Source organism: Accipiter gentilis, chromosome W (genome assembly GCF_929443795.1).
Source record: "Accipiter gentilis chromosome W, bAccGen1.1, whole genome shotgun sequence".
Taxonomy (NCBI): Eukaryota; Metazoa; Chordata; class Aves; order Accipitriformes; family Accipitridae; genus Astur; species Astur gentilis.
The window spans coordinates 17,099,001-17,120,225 of NC_064918.1; the positions used below are offsets into that span (position 1 = coordinate 17,099,001).

The 21,225-nt window shown below is 42.1% G+C and overlaps 1 protein-coding gene across 2 annotated transcripts in view; it reads left to right on the top strand.

Moving 5' to 3' along the window:
* LOC126035251 (protein mono-ADP-ribosyltransferase PARP8-like) overlaps positions 1–21,225 on the top strand; it is a 203,611-nt gene that overhangs the window by 119,552 nt on the left and 62,834 nt on the right. For both annotated transcript variants that reach the window (XM_049793580.1, XM_049793581.1), the window contains exons 10-14: positions 725–791; positions 2,509–2,634; positions 5,316–5,871; positions 8,127–8,180; positions 8,284–8,379. In XM_049793580.1, the coding sequence (XP_049649537.1) occupies positions 725–791; positions 2,509–2,634; positions 5,316–5,871; positions 8,127–8,180; positions 8,284–8,379 (899 nt within the window). The remainder of the gene's footprint in view (positions 1–724; positions 792–2,508; positions 2,635–5,315; positions 5,872–8,126; positions 8,181–8,283; positions 8,380–21,225) is intronic.

Genomic DNA, 21,225 nt, shown 5'->3' on the forward strand with positions numbered 1-21,225 from the left:
AGACTCTCTCAACAAGTGCTGGATTCCATCTGCCATTCTATCTAGTAAATGTTATTAAAGGATTTTAGTAATACCAGGAGCTAATTTCCAGCCTTCACCCCTTACACTTTCAATTTTCTGACAGATAAATATAGATATATCAACATTAGGATGGGTCTTGAGGAAAATTCAGGGTAATCCTTGGCCACTGGAATTCATACATCAGACACTTAGATGATGATTATGAATCTTGTATTAAAATGCCCTCAGAAAGAAAACCCAGATATTAGTTAATTCAGTTTATTCCACTCTGGGTTTTCTTCATAGTCACAGGAACTGTAGTATGTAAAGACTACTTATTTGGAAGAAAGTTTAAGATATTAGATGAGATGAATTACCAGTCCAGATACATTTAATCTGACACTACTCTCTAGTACTTCCATAATATATATATAAAAAAGATGCATTTATGTAATTAAAGTCAGTGGGAAGAGATACATTTTGGGGAATTCAATATCTAAAATACTCATTTGTAAAACTGCAAATTATATTGGCTAATATTCCAAAAAGGATCATTCATTTCTTCATAGACTTAGATGACATGTCTGCTTTCACCATTGCTTCAATGGCATTGCCTATCGTAAAGGTCCAGATAGAACAGGGTCTTTAAATATGACTTGTGTAGTCATGAGCTCTTGATTATTGCTTTAAATTCATATATCAACAATATCTCCTTTTTCCATAGTGCCAACTGTGGATGTATTTCAGATCTCTACTAAGGAAAGATTTGGTCTGGGACATCAGCTGAAAAAGTGAGTCTGGAAAAGTGTAAACCCCTGTTTTTAAGTAAATTTTACACTCTTTTAAGTTCCCAGACATGTCAAGTAGGATAAAATTCACAGGTTGTCAGGTTAGTTGGATCAAAGTGTTTTGAACTTGATTTTTCTTTAAATAAAAAATGACAGGTTTTGCCTTTTTAACTTCAGTTTTGACAGTTGTTGGAGAGAACTTGATTTGTGCTGCCTGCCAGGGTTTTCTGTCACTTTACTGCCTTTTAGGAAGTAAGCTACAAAAGTTCAATAAGACTGTAGCTAGGAGTGTTCAATCTCATGGTTTTGCTTAGATTATGAAGCCTCTGGAGCAGGAATATTTTTTAGCATCATCCATACCCTAAGGGGGCTATGCTTTCATGGTAGCCTCTAGGATGCACCACAGTAATTAGGCCATCCATGTTTTGAGGACAAGAGTGAAGAATAGTTGAAAAAATTAGCAGTTTCATGTGTTCATGGTACAATTCAATTTAATAACATTTTGCTGAGTCATCTTTTCACATATGCTTGTGTATGTGTAATAAAGTGACAAAAATATAGGCTTTAATATCTGACCCTTACAACAGTAAGAATCCCTTAAGAAAAAAAAATATTTTGCTGTTTGGTGTTTAAAGAAATTCAATGCAGCATTTTTGTAATCATACAAATGAAGCAATGTTATTAAAATCTCTATGGTACATGACTTTGAAGAAAAAAAATAAAAAGCTCCCCAGGCATGAAAAGTCTCTTAAAACATTTCAGTACTTACACTGTCTCTGATTTGTGCACTGGGTAATTACCAAAGTTTCCCATAAGACATTTTCAGGTACATATCTGTATAATTCACAGTTGAGTGGAAGTCAGAATACCTATGAACTCTGTGGCTCCTCATGGCTGTGAACAGGATATTCATCTTTGAAGAGTCAGTAAATTTTTTATATAGTCCATGCAAACTTCCACTTTGACTTTAGCACTTATAGACCCCCACTGCTAGATTAGAGTCACAGAGTAATTTGGCTTAGAAGGGACTGCTGGAGGTTACCTAGTGCAACCTCCTGCTCCAAGTAATGCTGACTTCAAAGTTGGATTAGTTCACTTCAGGGCCTCAAGCAGCTGAGCTGTGAAAAACTCCAGCCTTTGTGGGAAACCTGTTGTACTTACTTAACCACTCTTCTGTGGATGTCTTGTCTTTATAGCCTTTATGTTTTTTAGATTCACTTGCTACAACTTGTGACCACTGCCTTTTGCTGTGCATCTCTGGGAAGTGTCTGGCTCTGTCTTCTCTGTAAATCCCTTTGGGTAGCGTAATATTCGACATCCCTACCTTCATGTTTGTGCTTTAGGAGAATATGCTCCTACTTGAGCAGTGTGGATACTGTAGCCTACCTCTAGTCACTGGAGAGACAGATGCCTATAGTTGGATGGGATGCCTTTGAATCAGTTTGTCTCTAGATCTCCATGAGAGGCATAATTATGTCTTGCAGTGGTTGTTTACACAGACTGTATTCTCAATAAGAGTTCCATGTGAATTCATTTTATGTGGAAAAAAACCCACATTTTTGAGGAGCTGAAGCACCCAATCATCAGTCCACATATGTGACAGAAACTCTGTCTGAGGACATTGCATCATGTTGCCTACGTGGTGAACTGAGACCCTAGTTTTAAAGTGAGTATGTCTTGGCTAGGATAAGAAAATCTTTTTTTCTTTCTTAATTTGCAGAATCATGCAGACATTTGTTACACAACAGTGGAAGAACACCAAAGAGAAATCTAATTGTACGCACAATAAGAAGGTGTCTGACAAAAAGGTGAAATCCCCTCTGCACATCTTTTCTACATTGCGCAGGTAATAGCAAGGAAAATGAGCTGTTACCACCATATCATGTTAAAAATCCACAGCAGACTTCACAAGGTGAAATGTTGACTTTTCTCCACAGAGAAGTGCTCTATTTATATCTTACCTCATAGGTTTCCAGTCCTTGCCTTGCATGACATCAAAAGCGAACTAGGTACTATTGCAACTTCTAAGACTATTTGAAGGCAGAACATTTCAGTGCCCTGCTCTCTGAAACAGCCATGATTCATCTAGAATTGGAAATAATTAATTTTATATTACTTAACTTGGTTGTATTTGTATCTTTACTAGCTTGGTAGTATTTGACTGTTACTTGAATAGCAAGAATATATATATAATATATATTATATATATTTTATATATATAATTTTGTGGTTGTCTAGCTGTTCTTTCCACAGCTGTGTATATTTTTAATTTTTTAAAATGAGAATGGTCATTAATGAAAGACTGATCTTCAGAGCTGCTGAGCACCCACCCCTCTCCACTGTTTGAGTACATGAATGTTCACCACTTCTGAAATGCAGGCACAGAATTTCGAAGAACAAAGGCATTAAAAACATAAGCAGTAGTTTGTGAATAGTTCATTTGAATTCATTATGACTTCTGCCAGTTACTCATACTCTTAAGTGTCTGTAAAATCAGGCTCTGATTTTACCTCTTTCAAGAATGTGACTATTTATTCTTCGAGTGTGTTCCTGCTTATGAAGGGTTGACAGATCACCCCTTCTGTACATTTTAATTGAATGTTTCGTCGAACATTCCTTCTTTTTGATGAATTTTGCCATTCTAAATTCCATGTATAAAAAAGAGAGGGAGTACAGTGATCACTCACATTGAAGAAGGGAGGAATGTCAAAGATAACAAAAGATTATTTGTCTTTTCAAAGGTAGAAGAGGAAGATGGTGTTTTAAGTAGGAAGCTTACCCGTTCCCTACCATGCCATGCACCATTGCCTAGTGCAGGCTGTAACTTGGGATTTGGTTTTATTCAGAAAGGGCATACAAAAGCCAGCCCAATCTTTCTCCTATTGATTTGGCTGCTGCTGTGGTGCCTGTCCAAAGACCGCTCAGCCCAAACACAGGGACCCTCTCTCTCTCCCTAGAGCACCATTCCTACCTCCTGTCTGCCCAAGGGTGGTAATGAGCCAACTCCAACAGTGAGTCAGCAACCTCCACATGCATTTTCCACTGTCACCACTTGCTAATAGGGTGGTGAAACCTGTCAGCCTCTCCCTTTGGGGTTTCACTTCTTTTCTATTTGATCAAAGCCCAAAAAATACTACAAAGATTAGGGTTGCTTGAAAAGTGTAGAAAAATGATTCAGCATACCTGATACTGGTTCTTGCTTTGCAAGGACAGATGAATGTGAACCTTATAGAAATGTGACAGTTCATGTGAATGTTGATTCATAAAAACCTTTTGTTCTTTACTTTCTGCATTCATAATTTAGGTCCCTCCCATTCTCATTTCTAGTGTTACAGAGCTAGAATTTGTCTAAAACAGGAGAGAAGGGCATCAAATTGTCTTCCACAAAAGCACCCAGATTATTGTGATATTTTTTTAAAAAAATGTTCATTTCAGCTGAATTAAATTTGATTTACTGCCTGCAAGTTTCACTGCTCATTATATCTTCCATTGAATCTGGACATACAATTTGTTATGCCGTGTCCAGAAGACAATAATTTAATGGGATCATGCCATGATGATTACATAGGAAAGATAGATTTTGATATGAAAAATGTGATATAATCTTGTGTGAAATATGTGGTTTTCATTTCATAGAATCATAGAATGGTTTGGGTTGGAAGGGACCTTAAAGATCATCTAGTCCCAACCCCCCTGCCATGAGCAGGGACACCTTCCACTAGACCAGGTTGCTCCAAGCCCCATCCAGCCTGGCCTTGAACACTGCAAGGGAGGGGGCAGCCACAGCCTCTCTGGGCAACCTGTTCCAGTGCCTCACCACCCTCACAGTGAAGAACTTCTTCCATACATCTAATCTAAACCTACCCTCTTTCAGTTTAAAGCCATTACCCCTTGTCCTATCACTAGATGCCCTTGTAAAAAGCCCCCCCTTCAGCTTTCCCGTAGGCCCCCTTTAAGTACTGGCAGGCTGCTGTAAGGTCTCCCCGGAGCCTTCTCTTCTCCAGGCTGAACAACCCCAACTCTCTCAGCCTGTCTTCATAGCAGAGGTGCTCCAGACCCCTGATCATCTTCGTGGCCCTCCTCTGGATTCGCTCCAACAGGTCCATGTCTTTCTTATGTTGGGGGCCCCAGTGCTGAACACAGTACTCCAGGTGGGGTCTCATGAGAATGGAGTAGAGGGGGAGAATCACCTCACCTTTCAAAGATAATCTCCTGAATAAATGGTTTGTTTGGAGACATAGGGACCTTTACAAAGAGCTATAAGGATATAGCTCTAACTTATCTTAAGTAGTTAGTCATCTTTTCAATGGATGAGTTTGTGTATAAATAGGAGTAAGATGTCTATTTGGTATTGGGAAATTAGTCCTACATACAATTGCTCATTTTTTTAATGTTGGGCTGTGTTTATCACTAGTCGATTACATAAAGACAGGTGGCACTTATAAATTTGTACATATGTCTGGACTTGTTTGATTTGCACAAGACCGATTATTCTCCAACTACGTCTTCCCCTTCTTTATTTTTAAGGTCGCCAAGTTATCCTCCACCTGGCTGTGGTAAAAATAAATCAAAACTGAAGTCAGAACAGGATGGGATCTCCAAAACTCACAAGCTACTGAGAAGGACTTACTCTAGCACAGTTAAGGCAGAGGATGTGTGTGCCACAAAATCTCACAGAACCTTTGGCCGCTCATTATCGAGTAACCCTAGGGCTGAACAGACAATAGCTATTAAATCGCACAAACTGTTGAACCGTTCTTGCTCTGCAGCCATCAAGCAGGAGGAGTGCATCACTTTAAAGCCCCATAAGCTATTAAGTAGGTCGTGTTCTGGGGACCCTCGATGTGAGCACAACAGCACCTTGAAGCCCTACAAACTTTTAAGCAGGTCCTACTCCAGTAATCTTAGAATGGAAGAATTGGATGAATTGAAGAACCACAAGTTACTCAGCAAGACTTACTCTAATGCCCCTAAATCATCCAAAATGGAGCCTTTCAAGGAGTCCAGAATAGCAGAAGGCAGGAGTTTCTCTCTTACCTCAGGGCTTATTGGTATCTTAACACCATCACCTTCACAAGCTGCTGTGCGTAATATTTTTTTTTATTCTGCTCATTTTCCTCCTATTATTTTCCAAATGTACTATTGTGCTTATTATACAAAGGCATTAATACTTAGGACATATGTTAGTGAATATATTGGATATATTGAATATATTGGAAGACAAGAGCAATGGATTCAGCTTTTTAAGGAGGATTTAAACAACTGTGCATGCACATATATTTAAGTTATAAAACCAGATTTTGCTTAGGTCAAGACAGAGATTTTACATCTCACATTGAATACAGCTCAATATACAGCTGCTGGCCATGGGAAAAGTTCAATCATCTACTTCCTTCCCTGCCTCCTTTCTTGCTGCAGGAAGAAGGGAGAGTGTGAGCTTCTGTGCTGCAAAATTGGCTTGGTCACACAGGTCTTTACTCATTTCCCTGTTTGCTTTGTGGGGGAAGCAACCGTCCATTGGCTCATTCAGGTGCCAAGTTACCTCTCCTTCTGGTCTTTTCAGCTGTGATCATCATCATACTGGAAGGAATGCAGTCATGATTCAGCTCACCTGTTGCGCATTTGTGCTTTGTGAAAGTTTTAACCTTCAAACTCACTGGTGGCAGCCAGAGGTCAGGGAAGGAATTAGGTCTATACTGCCCCCCTTTCTTTCCCCAGAGACATGATCAATTGGGAAAACAAAGGGTAGCACATATTCTTAAATTAAGAGAGAGAGCTCAAACTTAATTCTTCTGCCTCTTAAAAGATGGCTTTTATACTTTAGAAGAAAGAGTGGGTCTGTTTGTGCTCTTTCAAGGCACTGGTCCATTTTCTGTGTTAGACTTGGGGAGAGACACTGAGGAGACAGTCCTCTCCACTCCCTTAGCCTGGTGGTACCTTGATGTTATCAGCGTGCAAAAGCTGTTTCTTGCTTGAAATACCATACATATATTCAAAATAGTGTATTCTGAATAATGAACTTACATTGTGTGTGTTATGTATCATGGTAAATTAGTTTAATAAGCTGTGAGCTATACTCATCAAATCTAAAAGCAGCGATATACTATCATAAAATCATTTATATACATGCTGTGTGGTTGGTTCCTTTAATGTGCACAGCAGAATTAATTTAAGGTGAGCCAATAGACTTTTTACTTGTCACAGTTTAGAGATTCATTTTTTTCTGAATCAGCAAAGGATGTCTTACCTTAGCAGACTTTTCTCTCCTGAAGTTAATATAAAAAGTCTCATTGGTTTTGATAAGATGAAGAGTTGACTAAGTGGTTTCATTACTGATGTTATCAGCTGATATGGAAAAAATGCAAGCCCTGCTTGACAGTCTATAAAAACTACCAGTAATTTATTGCTATAATGCATTTACTTTGAGGGAAAATCATCACATACATGGTCAGGTGCAGTTTGACTGATGTTAGGAGAAGGGCATCAAGAGTCTATTTTATACGCAGGCACCAGATATGTGGGTAGCCTGGGTGCCTAACTGCGATTTGAAGTCAGTGGAATGTGGAAGCAATGAATCAGGACCCTAACTTCTCTTCAGTTCTCAGCTTAAATATTTGAATCTCATATATGAATACAATTAGGAGGATTATTGCCCAGGAGAAAAAAGGGAAAAGTTTCCCAAATAAGCAGTTAGAGAAATAAAAGAAAATAAGACTATAAACAAAAACAAAATCAAAAAAAAGCTGTAAATGGAGCTGATCTGACTCTTATTCAAAACAAGGGTTGATTGAGATAGATATCCGCCCAGAGGGAATTTTGTACCTTAGTGACTCCTATAACAAAAGTTCCTTCTAATTTATTTGTTGTACATTGAAATAAAAAGGCAGAAAGAATCTGAGTGGGATCTAAGCACAGAGGTCTGTCAGCGTGGTGCTCACAGAAGTGAGATCTTATTAAATATATAAAAGAAAAAGATTTTCAGCTGTTCTGAGAGTTATATTAGTCATTCAAGTCTAAGCATATAGCCCATATTTGGACAGACAATACACAGTTAAAATTTAAAGGAAGTTATCGAATGCCTTAAAGATTAAAGGTTTTAGGATGCTGAGATAAAAACCCTCATCAGATTTAAGAACTAAAAAGAAATGCTAAAAATCTACCCCACACTCAGCAAACAGTAAAAGGATTGATTATTTGTAATGGTTGGTTTATGCAAATGAGAGATATTTTTAGATGCAGATATTGTTTAACATATTTGCATGCAAAAATACAAATGTTTTACCATTTCCTTATAATTAGTCTACCAACACTGAAGTTGCCTGAACTTTTTCCTTGCAGCAAAATTATGGTGCAAAATGCATTCTGGTACGAGACCGTGGCTTTCTTGTGCAGGTAGGATGTCATATCTTACCCATTTATGAAACACTGTGGAGCATGAGCTGACTGTTAATTATTTTTAAGCAGATGTTGTTTTTCTAATTTTCATTGGTCTCAGACTATTGAATTTGCTGAGCAGCGGATACCAGTATTGAATGAATACTGTGTAGTTTGTGACGAACCTCATGTGTTCCAGAATGGCCCTATGCTGAGGGTAAGTGGTGTGCTTGCTGGGATAAACAATGCATTTTCTAATGCCTTAAATATCAATGGACGATACAAGCCTGTTATAAAACTATTGAATTATTTCAAATGTGTTTCATCCTAATATCCTTTTAAGATGCAAAAATGTAATGCATATTAACTAGATTTTACTTTAAATTTGAAAAAGTGTATTGCAAGCAAGGGAGATGGAAAGCAGGCTTGTATAATAATCATAGAAACAAAGGAGGGTTGTATTTCACTGAACACTATTGTGCTAGAGTAGTCATAACCGGATAAGCTAGAGGAAGTACATTAGAGTGCTTCCCTGGTCCTCTGGCACTCTTGTAAAAGCTTAGGGTCACCTCGGTCCTTTAGCTCCTATCAAGCCATGACCAGGGTATTCAGATACACAGGTGTTAATGCTACAAGGTCATGAAGTTCTTCTGACACTCTTTTGCTCATGGGCCACTGGAATGAACCATCCTCCATAATGTGATAAAAAAGGCAGTAGAAGGAGATGCTCTATGAAGTGTCTGATCTAGCAGTGACCTAGTCCAGGGGCACTGTTGTGGTTCAGTATGCCCAAGGACTGGCCAGTTACACAGCTCTTCCTTCCTTTCATTCCTGTATAACTGGGAACCAGGAATTTTGCATGCTGAATGTTGCACCCTCTCATGAGCTGGTGAATGCATAGTAAAAAAGAATAAGATTGGTCATGAAAGACACACCCTGCCTGGAGCTACTGGATCAGTGCAGTTTTGTAAAAGAGTATATAGGAGAATAAAATTCTTACCTTTAGGACTGACCTTGCAGTTTAGAATCCGTCTTCTTTTACCTGTCCTGAATCCTATGGAAACCTGAGTAACCTTAAAAGATTAAAGCCATGGAAAACTGTTTGATACCAGTGTGTGAATGGTCTGACACCTCATCTGCCAATTTCTACACAGTGTGGTGAGCAACTACACATAAGATGAAGCAGACATCATCCATGGAACTAAATTCAGGAAGGTTATTGCTTACATGGTAGCAGAAGTCACCTCTGTGACACTCAGTGGCAACACAGTCAGGCATTCTGACTGTAGGCGGGGTATGTAAAATAGGCTGCTATAAGGATTTGCAAAAAAATCTACTTATTCAATTAACACCATTTTAAGTCATGGCTAAACATCTGTACTTTTGAAAATCCTCTCAGGTGTTTATTTGCATTTCAAGCTCATATGTACCTTTTAAAAACATGCTTTTCTGCCAGATTTATCAGCAACTAACATCAGTGTGTTATCAACATTCTTCTCATACTGAATCCAAGACATAGCACTATACCAGCTACTAGAAAGAAAATTAATTCTATCCCAGACGAAACCAGGACAATATACCATTTACATCATGCTCAGGTCCCATACTTTTCAATACATCCGAATCAATCACCATCACCTTTTTCCATCCTTTTATATATATATATGTATATGTATACCCCCACACAGATATCATTCCCTGACTCTATGGGCCATCTCTGTAAAATGTTCCCTGAATTCATTCAATCCCCGACTTTGGGCTCTGTCATACCAGTCTTTCTGGGCAGGAGGGATGGTGCAAAGTCCTCTCGGTCAGCAGAGCAGGATCAGGCTTCAGAATGGTGCGGCGGGCCGGTGACATTGGGCGCAGCAGGAGGATGGTGTGTAATGTTGGTTTGTTGCATGCTGGAGTCAGTTCTGGTTCCATCACTACTGCGCTTTGCTCAGTTTTATCACAGTTCATTCTTGCTTGATAGTAACCCAGACTGTCTTCCCTAACATATTTTTCATGTGCACTACAGGGACTTTATCCCCTTCTACAGTATGTAAAAATTCTGACTGGGCAGGGCCACCCTGATTGGCAGATCCTCTGGTGTTGACTAACCAAGTAGCTTTTGCTAAATGTGTATCCCAATGTTTGAAGGTCCCACCCCCCATTGCTCTCACTGTAGTCTTTAACAGCCCATTGTATCGTTCGATTTTCGCAGAGGCTGGTGCATGATAGGGGATGTGATACACCCACTCAATGACATGCTCTTTGGCCCAGGTGTCTATGAGGTTGTTTCAGAAATGACTCCCGTTGTCCGACTCGATTCTTTCTGGGGCACTGTGTTGCCATAAGACTTTCTTTTCAAGGCCCAGGATAGTGTTCCGGGCAGTGGCATGGGGCACGGGATGTGTTTCCAGCCATCCAGTGGTTGCTTCCACCATTGTAAGCACATGGCACTTGCATTGGCGAGTTTGTGAGAGTGTGATATAGTCAATCTGCCAGGCTTCCCCAAATTTATATTTCAGCCATCGCCCTCCATACCACAGGGGCTTTAACCGCTTGGCTTGCTTAATTGCAGCACATGTTTCACATTCATGGATAACCTGTGCAATAAAGTCCATGGTCAAGTCCACCCCTCGATCTCGAGCCCATCTATATGTTGCATCTCTTCCCTGATGGCCTGAAGTATCATGGGCCCACCCAGCCATAAATAGCTCACCCTTATGTTGCCAGTCCAGGTCCACCTGAGCCACTTCAATCTTGGCGGCCTGATCTGCCTGCTGCTTCTGTTGATGTTCTTCAGTGGCCCAACTCTTGGGTACATGAGCATCTACGTGACGTACTTTTACCACTAGCTTCTCTATCCAAACAGCGATATCTTGCCACAGTGCGGCAGCCCAGATGGGTTTACCTCTGCGCTGCCAGTTGCTCTGCTTCCATTGCTGTAACCACCCCACAGGGCATTTGCCACCATCCATGAGTCAGTATAGACATAGAGCACTGGCCACTTCTCTCTTTCAGCAATGTCTAACGCTAGCTGGATGGCTTTCACCTCTGCAAACTGACTCGATTCACCTTCTCCTTCAGCACTTTCTGCAACTAGTCATGTAGGACTCCATACAGCAGCCTTCCACCTCTGATGCTTTCCCACAATGCGACAGGATCCGTCAGTGAACAGGGCATATTGCCTCTCATTTTCTGGCAGTTTATTATACAGCGGGGCCTCTTCAGCCCATGTCACCTCCTCCTCTGGTGACATTCCAAAATCTTTGCCTTCTGGCCACTCCATGATCACTTCCAAAATTCCTGGGTGACTGGGGTTTCCTATGCGAGCCCATTGTGTGATCAGTGCGATCCACTTACTCCATGTGGCATCAGTCACGTGATGTGTAGAGGAGACCCTCCCTTTGAACATCCAGCCCAGCACTGGCAGCCGAGGTGCTAAGAAGAGCTGTGTCTCAGTACCAACCACTTCTGAGGCAGCTCAAACTCCTTCATATGCTGCCAAGATCTCTTTTTCAGTTGGAGTATAGCGAGCCTCGGATCCTCGATATTGCCGACTCCAGAATCCCAGGGGTCGGCCTCGGGTCTCCCCAGGTGCTTTCTGCCAGAGGCTCCAGGTAGGGCCATTCTCCCCAGCCGCAGTGTAGAGCACATTTTTAACATCTTGTCCTGTCCAGACTGGCCCAAGAGCTACTGCATGAACAATCTCCTGCTTAATTTGTTCAAAGGCTTGTTGTTGTTCAGGGCCCCATTTACAATCATTCTTCTTCCGGGTCACTTGATAAATAGGGCTTACAATCAGACTGTAATTTGGAATATGCATGCTCCAAAAACCCATGACACCTCAGAAGGCCTGTGTTTCTGTCGTGGTTTAACCCCAGCCAGCAACTAAGCACCACGCAGCCACTCACTCACTCCCCCCTCACCCAGTGGGATGGGGGAGAAAATTGGGAAAAAGAAGCAAAACCCGTGGGTTGAGATAAGAACGGTTTAATAGAACAGAAAAGAAGAAACTAATAATGATAATGATAACACTAATAAAATGACAATAACAATAATGAAAGGATTGGAATGTATAAATGATGCGCAGGGCAATTGCTCACCACCCGCCGACCGACACCCAGCTAGTCCCCGAGCGGCGATTCCCCGCCTCCACTTCCCAGTTCCTATATTAGATGGGACGTCCCATGGTATGGAATACCCCGATGGCCACTTTGGGTCAGGTGCCCTGGCTGTGTCTTGTGCAAACTTCTTGTGCCCCTCCAGCTTTCTCGCTGGCTGGGCATGAGAAGCTAAAAAATCCTTGACTTTAGTCTAAACACTACTGAGCAACAACTGAAAACATCAGTGTGTTATCAACATTCTTTGCACACTGAACTCAAAACATAGCACTGTACCAGCTACTAGGAAGACAGTTAACTCTATCCCAGCTGAAACCAGGACAGTTTCCTTTTTATTGGTGGAGACATAGCTGCTCTTTTCTTGATCACATCCATTCGGATCTGAATATGTCCATCTTGCCATTTTATTCCTAAAAACGGGATCTCCTGTGCAGGTCCCTTGACCTTACTTTCTTTTATGGCAAAACCGGCTTTCAGAAGGATTTGGATTATTTTCTTCCCTTTCTCAAAGACTACTTCTGCTGTGTTGCCCCTCCAACTAAAAGCAAACTATGGGTGTCACTCTGCTGCCAGAGGGATTGAGAATAACGCATTAGCGATGTCAGTTGTGGCATACGACTTGGCTGCCTTTGGTTCCAGTTCATACTGAAGTTCTACCATATCCGGAACGGCAGCACTCTGTGGTGGCATGACTTCATTCAGGCCATGACACTCTACTGTTAGTCTCCACTTTCCATTAGACTTTCACACTGGACATATGGGACTGTTAAAGGCTGAGCAAGTTTTGCTGATCACTCCTTGGCTCTCCATTCGACAAATCAACTTGTGGATGGGAATCAGGGAGTCTTGGTCAGTTCAATATTGCTGCTAGTGTGCCGTTGTGTTAGCAATTGGCACTTGTTGTTCTTCAACCTTCAGCAACCCCAGAACTGAAGGGTCTTGAGAGAGACCAGGCAGGGTAGACAGCTGTTCAGTGCCCTCCATCTCCAAGGCAGTGTATTGGGTCTGGCTGAGATGGAGTTAATTCTCCCCATAGCAGCCCTCATAGCGCTGTGCTCTGCATCAGTAGCTAGAAAGGTGTTGATAACACACCAGTGTTTTGGCTACTGCTGAGCAGTGCTGGCACAGCATCAAGGCTGTCTCGCCAACATTTTTGCCCCCCCTCAATGGCAGGCTGGGGCAGGGCAAGATCTTGGGACGGGACATAACCAGGACAGCTGACCTAAACCAACCACACAGATATTCCATACCATATGATGTCAGCTCACATATAAAAGCTAAGTAAAGGGAGACGGAAGGGGGGCATTTTTGTCTTCTGGAGCAACCACTACACGTACTGAAGCCCTGCTTCCCAGGAAGTGGCCAGACATCGCCTGCTGATGGGAAGTAGAGAATAACATCATTTGTTTTTCTTTGCTTTCGTGCGCAACCTTTGCTATCACTTTATTAAATTGTCCTTATCTTGACCCACAAGCTCTTTGTTATATATTCTCTCCCCTGTCCAGCTGAGGACAGGGAGTGATAGGACGGCTTTGGTGGGCACCTGGCATCCAGCCAGGGCCAACCTACCACAGGCAGCTATACCAAAACCCATTGCTACCCATTTGGGTCCTTAAAATACCCTCTCCACAGACAGTCTATGCCAAGGATACACGGAGCCTCTGGGCCAGTCACAATGGGGTGTTTATGCTATTCATTCCCAGTTAGACTCATTTCAGCTTCCAATACAGTTAACTCTTGGGATCCCCCTGTCACACCAGAAATACAGATGGGTTCTGCCCCTTTAGAACTTGATGGCATTAGAGTACACTGTGCGCTGGTGTCTACTAGAACCTTGTATTCCTGTGGGACTAATGTGCCAGGCCATCGAATCCACACAGTCCAATAGACCTGGTTATCCCTTTCTTCCACCTGGCTGGAGGCAGGGCCCCTCTAATTCTGGTTAGAGTATTCAGTATTCACTTCTCGTAAAATTGGCTCAGAAGTCCCTTCAAGAGGATCAGAAATAAGATCAGCCCTTCTACTCTGTTTGGAAACTGGAGCAGCATTTTTCCTAGAAGAATCCCCTTTTGTGGTGTTTTTTCCTTGCAGCTCACGTACCTGTGCATTTAGGACCGAGGCAAGTTTTCCATCCCATTTCCTCATGTCCTCTCCATGGTCACATTGGTAAAACCACAGGGCACGTTGCGGTGCGTACCTTCTATTTTCTCTCTCTTGGGCAGAGGAGTGCTCGCTCCTAATAGCTGAGACATTGGTCCTTACAGGTGGGGAGTGTGACATATGCTCTTTGAATTGCTGGAAATCCCAGGACAGCTTCTCCACAGCCGAAATGCAGGCTTGTAGGGAGGAGGAGAGATTTTCTTCGTATTGCCAGAGTTGGCAAGCCACTTCATCCACTGTCGATGGCTCTTCATCTTTCCTTGTCATTATTGCCAGTGAGTTGGCATAGGACGATGGTGCGCTCTGTACAAACTTCCGTCGTGTGCATTGGACTCCGTCTAGATCTTTGGGTAATTGTGCATTGTCCAAGTCATAATAAATCATCTCTAGCATGGCTAATTCCCTCATATATTGTATATATATATATTGTATACCTCTCTCCATGGTGGTCCACTTGCCTGGTTGACATATGACATCTTCCTTAAAGGGGTACCTTTCCTTCACACTTGACAGGAGTCGCCTCCAGAGGCTGATGGCTTGTGTCCCTTTTCCAATTGCCTTCTCAAAGCCATCTTCCCTGGCAAGCGATCCCAGCTGCTTGGCTTCCCTACCTTCTAATTCCAGGCTATTAGCCCCATTGTCCCAGCATCGGAGGAGCCAGATGATAATGTACCTATGCGATGGACGAAATCTTTTCGCATATCCCGCAGCTCACTCAAGGATAGGCATCGGGTGATTACCTCTGGTTCTGCCTCTTCCTCCTGTTCCTATGATGACCCTGGGTCATCTTCCTCCTTCACTAAGCAAACTGATTTTTTTATATATTTCTTTTTCTTTATGGGGGCCACTGTTACTGGTACAGGTTGGTTTTCTGGTTCAGCTGCAGTGCCTGTCGCCAGGGTTGGAGTGGCCACAGTGCCTGTTGCCTTGTTGTTAGATTCAGAGACCTTCTCTTCCCCTTGACGGTACTGAATAGTATTGAATAGGGCACGATAGGCATGGGCCAGGCCCCAGCACATTGCAGTAATTTTTGTCTCCCTGGAATTATCGGCGTGACAGCATACTTTTTCCAAATGTTCTAGTATTTTTTCAGGATTCCGCACTTGTTCAAGGGTGAAGTTCCAAAACACTGGAGGTGCCCACCACCCTTTGCATTTGCCCATACTACCCCACACACCTTGACACTCATAATTATCCAGCCTTGGGGCAGATCTCTGGGTGATCTTCTTAAATAGTTGTTTAACCCTAAACAAGACCTGAACCACATTCAGGAACATGCTAGTTCCTAGCAATAGGACCGTGCTGGTCTCAACATCCCAAGGGTAGTAAAATTTTCCAAAATTCTCTAACGATATTGTAACTAGACTAGAGGAGAAGGGAAAGAGGAATAAAGGTGTCTCGCCCATAGATTGGCTCTCCGAGGAGCAAAGGTAAAGGGTGTAATTATTAATAGTTTCCCACAGATGGCTCCCGAAGTATAGAGGTGACAACAATGCTGAGTGCAAATACCAGATTAGTCCCACGACCGATAATTTTATCATACCATAAGACAGTGTTACAAAGTACATTAAAGTGAAAACCTTAATCCACCTCCCACGGATGATAAGCAGCAGCCCAGGGACTACATACAGCAAATGAGGTGATACATAACAGAACTCTTAGAATGAGCACCACAACTCTAAGAACTCATAAATCAACATAGTGGCCAGCGACTATTAGACCAATATAATGAATGCTTGTAACAAATTTGTTTTAACAAGCTCTGCTCAGGCTTGTCATTATCTCAACCCTTTGGGCCCCACGTTGGGTGCCAAAATGGACTGTCATGGTTTAACCCCAGCCAGCAACTAAGCACCACGCAGCCGCTCACTCACTCCCCCCCTACCCTGTGGGATGGGAGATAGAATCAGGAAAAAAGAAGTAAAACTCATGGGTTGAGATAAGAACAGTTTAATAGAACAGAAAGGAAGAAGCTAATAATGATAATAACGATAATGAAATAACAATAATAATAATAAAAGAATTGGAATATACAAAAGACGTGATGCACAATGCAATTGCTCACCACTCGCCAAACAATGCCCAGTTAGTTCCCGAGCGGCTATCTCCCCCACCCCCAGTCCCCCCATTTTATATACTAGATGTGACATCACATGGTATGGAATACCCCTTTGGCCACTTTGGGTCAGGTGCCCTGGCTGCGTCTTGTGCAAACTTCTTGTGCCCCTCCAGCTGTCTCGCTGGCTGGGCATGAGAAGCTGAAAAATCCTTGACTATAGTCTAAACACTACTGAGCAACAACTGAAAACATCAGTGTTATCAACATTCTTCTCATACTGAATACGAGACATAACAGTGTACCAGCTACTAGAAAGAAAATTAACTCTGTCCCAGCTGAAACCAGGACAAATAGATTATCCTGATTTCTGTCAAACTAATACACTAAATATTAGAAGTAAACTGAGGAAATTTTAACGACCTCCACAATGCCCATTCTGAAGTACTGAGATATTCTCCCATGGAACAGGTGTCTCTAGTGAAAAACCCCTGAAACTGGAGCTTGTTTCATCCACTGCCTTTCACTGGCTTTTTAATATCTCCAAGGGTGGAGACTCTACAACCTCTCTGGGCAACCTGTTCCAGTGCTTAATAAAACAGTAGAGAAAGCTAATTTGAGCTTTATCTAAAATTTTAGATAAAGTTTAGATAAAGCTAGTCCTCTATGAGAGAATAAAAGGACTAACTGACCTCCAAAGGTCCTTCTCAACCATATAATTTGGTTCATCTAGCTAAAAAATGTATTTTACAAAGCAGATGTAATAATATACTAAAGAAACTTCAACATTATTTGGTTCTATATTAAAAGGCTATTAACATTTTTTTAATGCTATATGAAATTCTTCCTGTTACTCTAGAGCTGGTAATAATATTCTAGGGAAGGACTACATTTCATTTTAATAATGCAACAGTTTTGCTGCTATATTAGTAGAGAGATATCTTGTTTTAGGAATTCAGCATGTGATAACAGTACTTTTATTACAAAAATTTAAATATAATGAAATCATGAGTCATTATTAAAAGTGATTATTATATTTAAGATCTGATTAAAATAAGTATAATAAAAATATATTATAATATATTATCATATTTGAAGACTCAAAGAAAGCAAATGTTACTCCTATCTTCAAGAAGGGCAAAAGGAGGACCCAGGGAAGTACAGGCTGGTTACCCTCCCCTTGATCCCTGGGAAGGTGATGAAACAGCTAAGCCTGGGAACCATTTCCAAGCACATTAAGGAGAAGAAAATCATCAGGAATAGTCAGCATGGCTTCACCAAGGGGAAGTCATGCTTGACCAACTTGATAAATTTCTATGATAAAATGACTGGCCCGGTAGATGGAGAGCAGTGGATATTGTCTACCTGGACTTCAGTAAGGCCTTCGACACTGTCTCTCATAAGATTCTCATAGACAAGCTGTTGATGCATGGACTGGATGAGCAGACAGTGAAGTGGATTGAAAACTGGCTGGCTGGCTGGCCTCAAAGGGCGGTGATCAGCAGCACAAAGTCTATTTGGAGGCCAGTAACTAGCAGTGTACCCCAGGGGTCAATACTGGGTCCAGTCCTGTTTAATATCTTTATTAATGATCTGGATGATGGAGCAGAGTGTACCCTTAGCAAGTTTGCAGATGATGCAAAACTGGGAGAAGTGGGTGATAGTCCAGAGGGTTGTGTTGCCATTCAGAAGGACCTCGCCAGGCTGGAGAAATGGGCTGACAGGAGTCTCATGCAGTTCAACAAGGAGAAGTGCAAAGTCCTGCACCTAGGGAGGAACAACCCCAGACACCAATATATGCTGGGGGCCACCCAGCTGGAAAGCAGCTTTGAAGAAAAGGCCCTGGGGCTCCTGGTGAACACCAAGTTGAACATGAGCCAGCAACGTGCCCTTGTGGCAAGGTTAATGGTATCCTGGGCTGCATTAGACAATAAAATTGCCAGCAGGTGGAGGGAAGTGATCCTTCCCCTCTACCCAGCACTGGTGAGGCCACACCTTGAGTACTGTGTCCATTTCTGGGCTCCCCAGTACAAGTGAGACATGGACATGCTGGATAGAGTCCAGCAAAGGGCCACTAAGATGATTAAGGGACTGAAGCATCTCACATAGGAGGAAAAGCTGAGAGAGCTGGGACTGTAGCCTGGAGAAGAGAAGGCTCAGGTGGGATCCTATTAATGTGTATAAACATCTGAAGGGAGGGTGCAAAGAGGATGGAGCCCAGCTCTTTTCAGTGATGCCCAGTAACAGGACCAAAGGCAATGGGCACAAACTGAAACAAAGGAGGTTCCATTTGAACATCAGGAAACACTTTTCTACCTTTTTCACCTTTTCTGAGGGTGACTGAGCATGGGAACAGGTTGCCCAGGGAGGCTGTGGAATCTCCATCCATGGAGATATTGAGAAGTCATTTGGACATGGTCCTGGTCAACTGGCTCCAAGTGAGCCTGCTTGAGCAGGGGTGTTGGACCAGATGACCTCCGGAGGTCCCTTCCAACCTCAATCATTTGGTAATTCTGTGATCTTATTCAGGTTTTTACATAGTATAAATTAAGATGTGTAGCTACTGACTATCTTACTGTCTGTATGCATTTCCAAATTCCTCATTTACAAATATTAAAGCCATTGGTAAAACAGCATCATTGAATTGATTTTAAAGACCTGTGAGACAATTATACAGGACAAAAAATTCTCAAAATGTATTCAATAAGATGATTTAAAAAACCCTCTGTGTATCAATTTTTCTTTCAGTCAAGAATTCTCTTTAGAGTGCCATCTTGTGTTGAAACCTCAGACTGAGGCTAAATTAAGGTGAAACAACACCAAATGATTAGTTAAACATTTTATTCCTGGCAGAAGCAAACTGAACTTGGGAGGCATAACAGTAGGTGTGACATGCGGAAAACAGACTCCACAATCAGTGAGATTGTAAAGTAGGTATGTTCATTCAGCGCTGGGCAGCACGGGGGGTAGTCCCACCAAAGTCGTGCGCGCCCAACTCGGCAGTTCGCCTCAAGTTTATACAGTCAGGTATTACATATTCATGATACGCCTATACATATGCATGACCTACCCCCACTTCATATTAAAATTAGCTCCGAAAGGCCATTTCCATAGTCTTCTCTCAACTGCGCCCGCGCAGTGCCTCTTTATGGTGGTCGTCTGGTGGTCGCAGAGATGAAGATGGATGACTCCTCTTCGTCACTGCTAGTAACCTCTTTCCTTGCGCAGGCTCAGTGATTTCTTGGTATTCACCCAAGCCGCAAGACCAGTCTTAGCCGGCTCTTGGGGCCTGCTCCTGCTTCTTATCAAGGACTGTCTCTACCTCATTGGCTGGTTCTTGGCACCAGCTCTTCTTATCAAGGACTGTCTCTACCTCAGCTAATGTCAACAATGTAAGCACTAAACATCATCTTTCACCACCCTTTATGATGTCTACTGAGATTCTTTTGACTCCCCTTGTCTCAGTCCCCCCTTTTCTAGAAAATAGTAAATTCTTTTACTATATTTAATCCTAGTACTTCTAATACATTGTTTCCCTATCTAGCATCCTCTCAAAGTATTTGTTGGTCTCGAGTTTTCGTCGTAACTGATTCTTTTTCCATTCACTGTAAGAGTCTCCTGTACAAGAGAATGATGATTATTATAGTGACAAACAACTGCTTTAACCATGTCAAATTTGGCAACCAGGAGGTTAATTTTTCTAATATGCCTGTCAAGCCCCAAGAAGTGTCATCTTGGGAAACTTCACGTAGTATTTTAGTCTTTTCCCATATCTCCTCAAGATCTGTTTCAATTCATTGGTTTTGATTGATATAGGTACAGCAAGTTTGGTTTATAACTACACATAAGCCCCCTTCTTTTGCTAAAAGCATGTCCAATCCCATTCTATTTTGGAGTACTACTTTACTTAGGGATTGTATTTCCAGTTGCAGCCCTCAAATTGCATCAATTGTAGCACTTTCTATAATCTCTAATGTAGCAGATATATTCATGATAGCTTTCTCCAACTCGCTTACCCCTAAAGAGGGGATTAACCATCGGACAAAACTATGGTACCCAGTACCTCGAATAATTAGTGGGGTTTCAGCCCATTTTACACGGAGCCAAGGTGTTCTCAAAAACCCTCGGGGAGGCGAAGCTCCCTCGAATATACTGGCCTGAGGTGCAAGGTACCCTCAAACACAGTGTCCCTTCCAGTTCTGGGGTAAACTCTTTCTGGCCCTGCCATCCCCACAGAGCCACCAGTATCCAGGCCCTATGTTGCATCTTGAATCAAGATGCATCTCCCTTCTGTCTTGTTCTCACCCCTTCTTTCCTGCCCCCCCACTTTGGTTTCTGGATATCATAGAAACTGATACTTAAGTTCAGTCCAAGACATTCTAATTTTCCTTTATCAAAAGTTCCCAGATTTTCCGCAAGGCTACAATTATCCATGTCTCCCCAAATATTATCAGTAATATTTAAGCAACGGCCAGTAATTAAGATCTGTTTAGGGTTGGGCACCTCCAAATCAAAGTTGGGTCCCCGCTGAGTGTTTCCCTTTCCATGAAGGCATGATCCATTCCTGTCTGGCCCGTCTTTAATAAGAGATGTCCAATTTGTGGTTGGGATTCCTAAAAAGGGGAGTTCCATGTTCCCCCGAGGAAGGGGATTACATACCCAACAATCTGATAAATTTAGTACTTTCAAGATACTCTCTGTCATATTTAAATAAGTATTTCAATCCCAAGCCTGC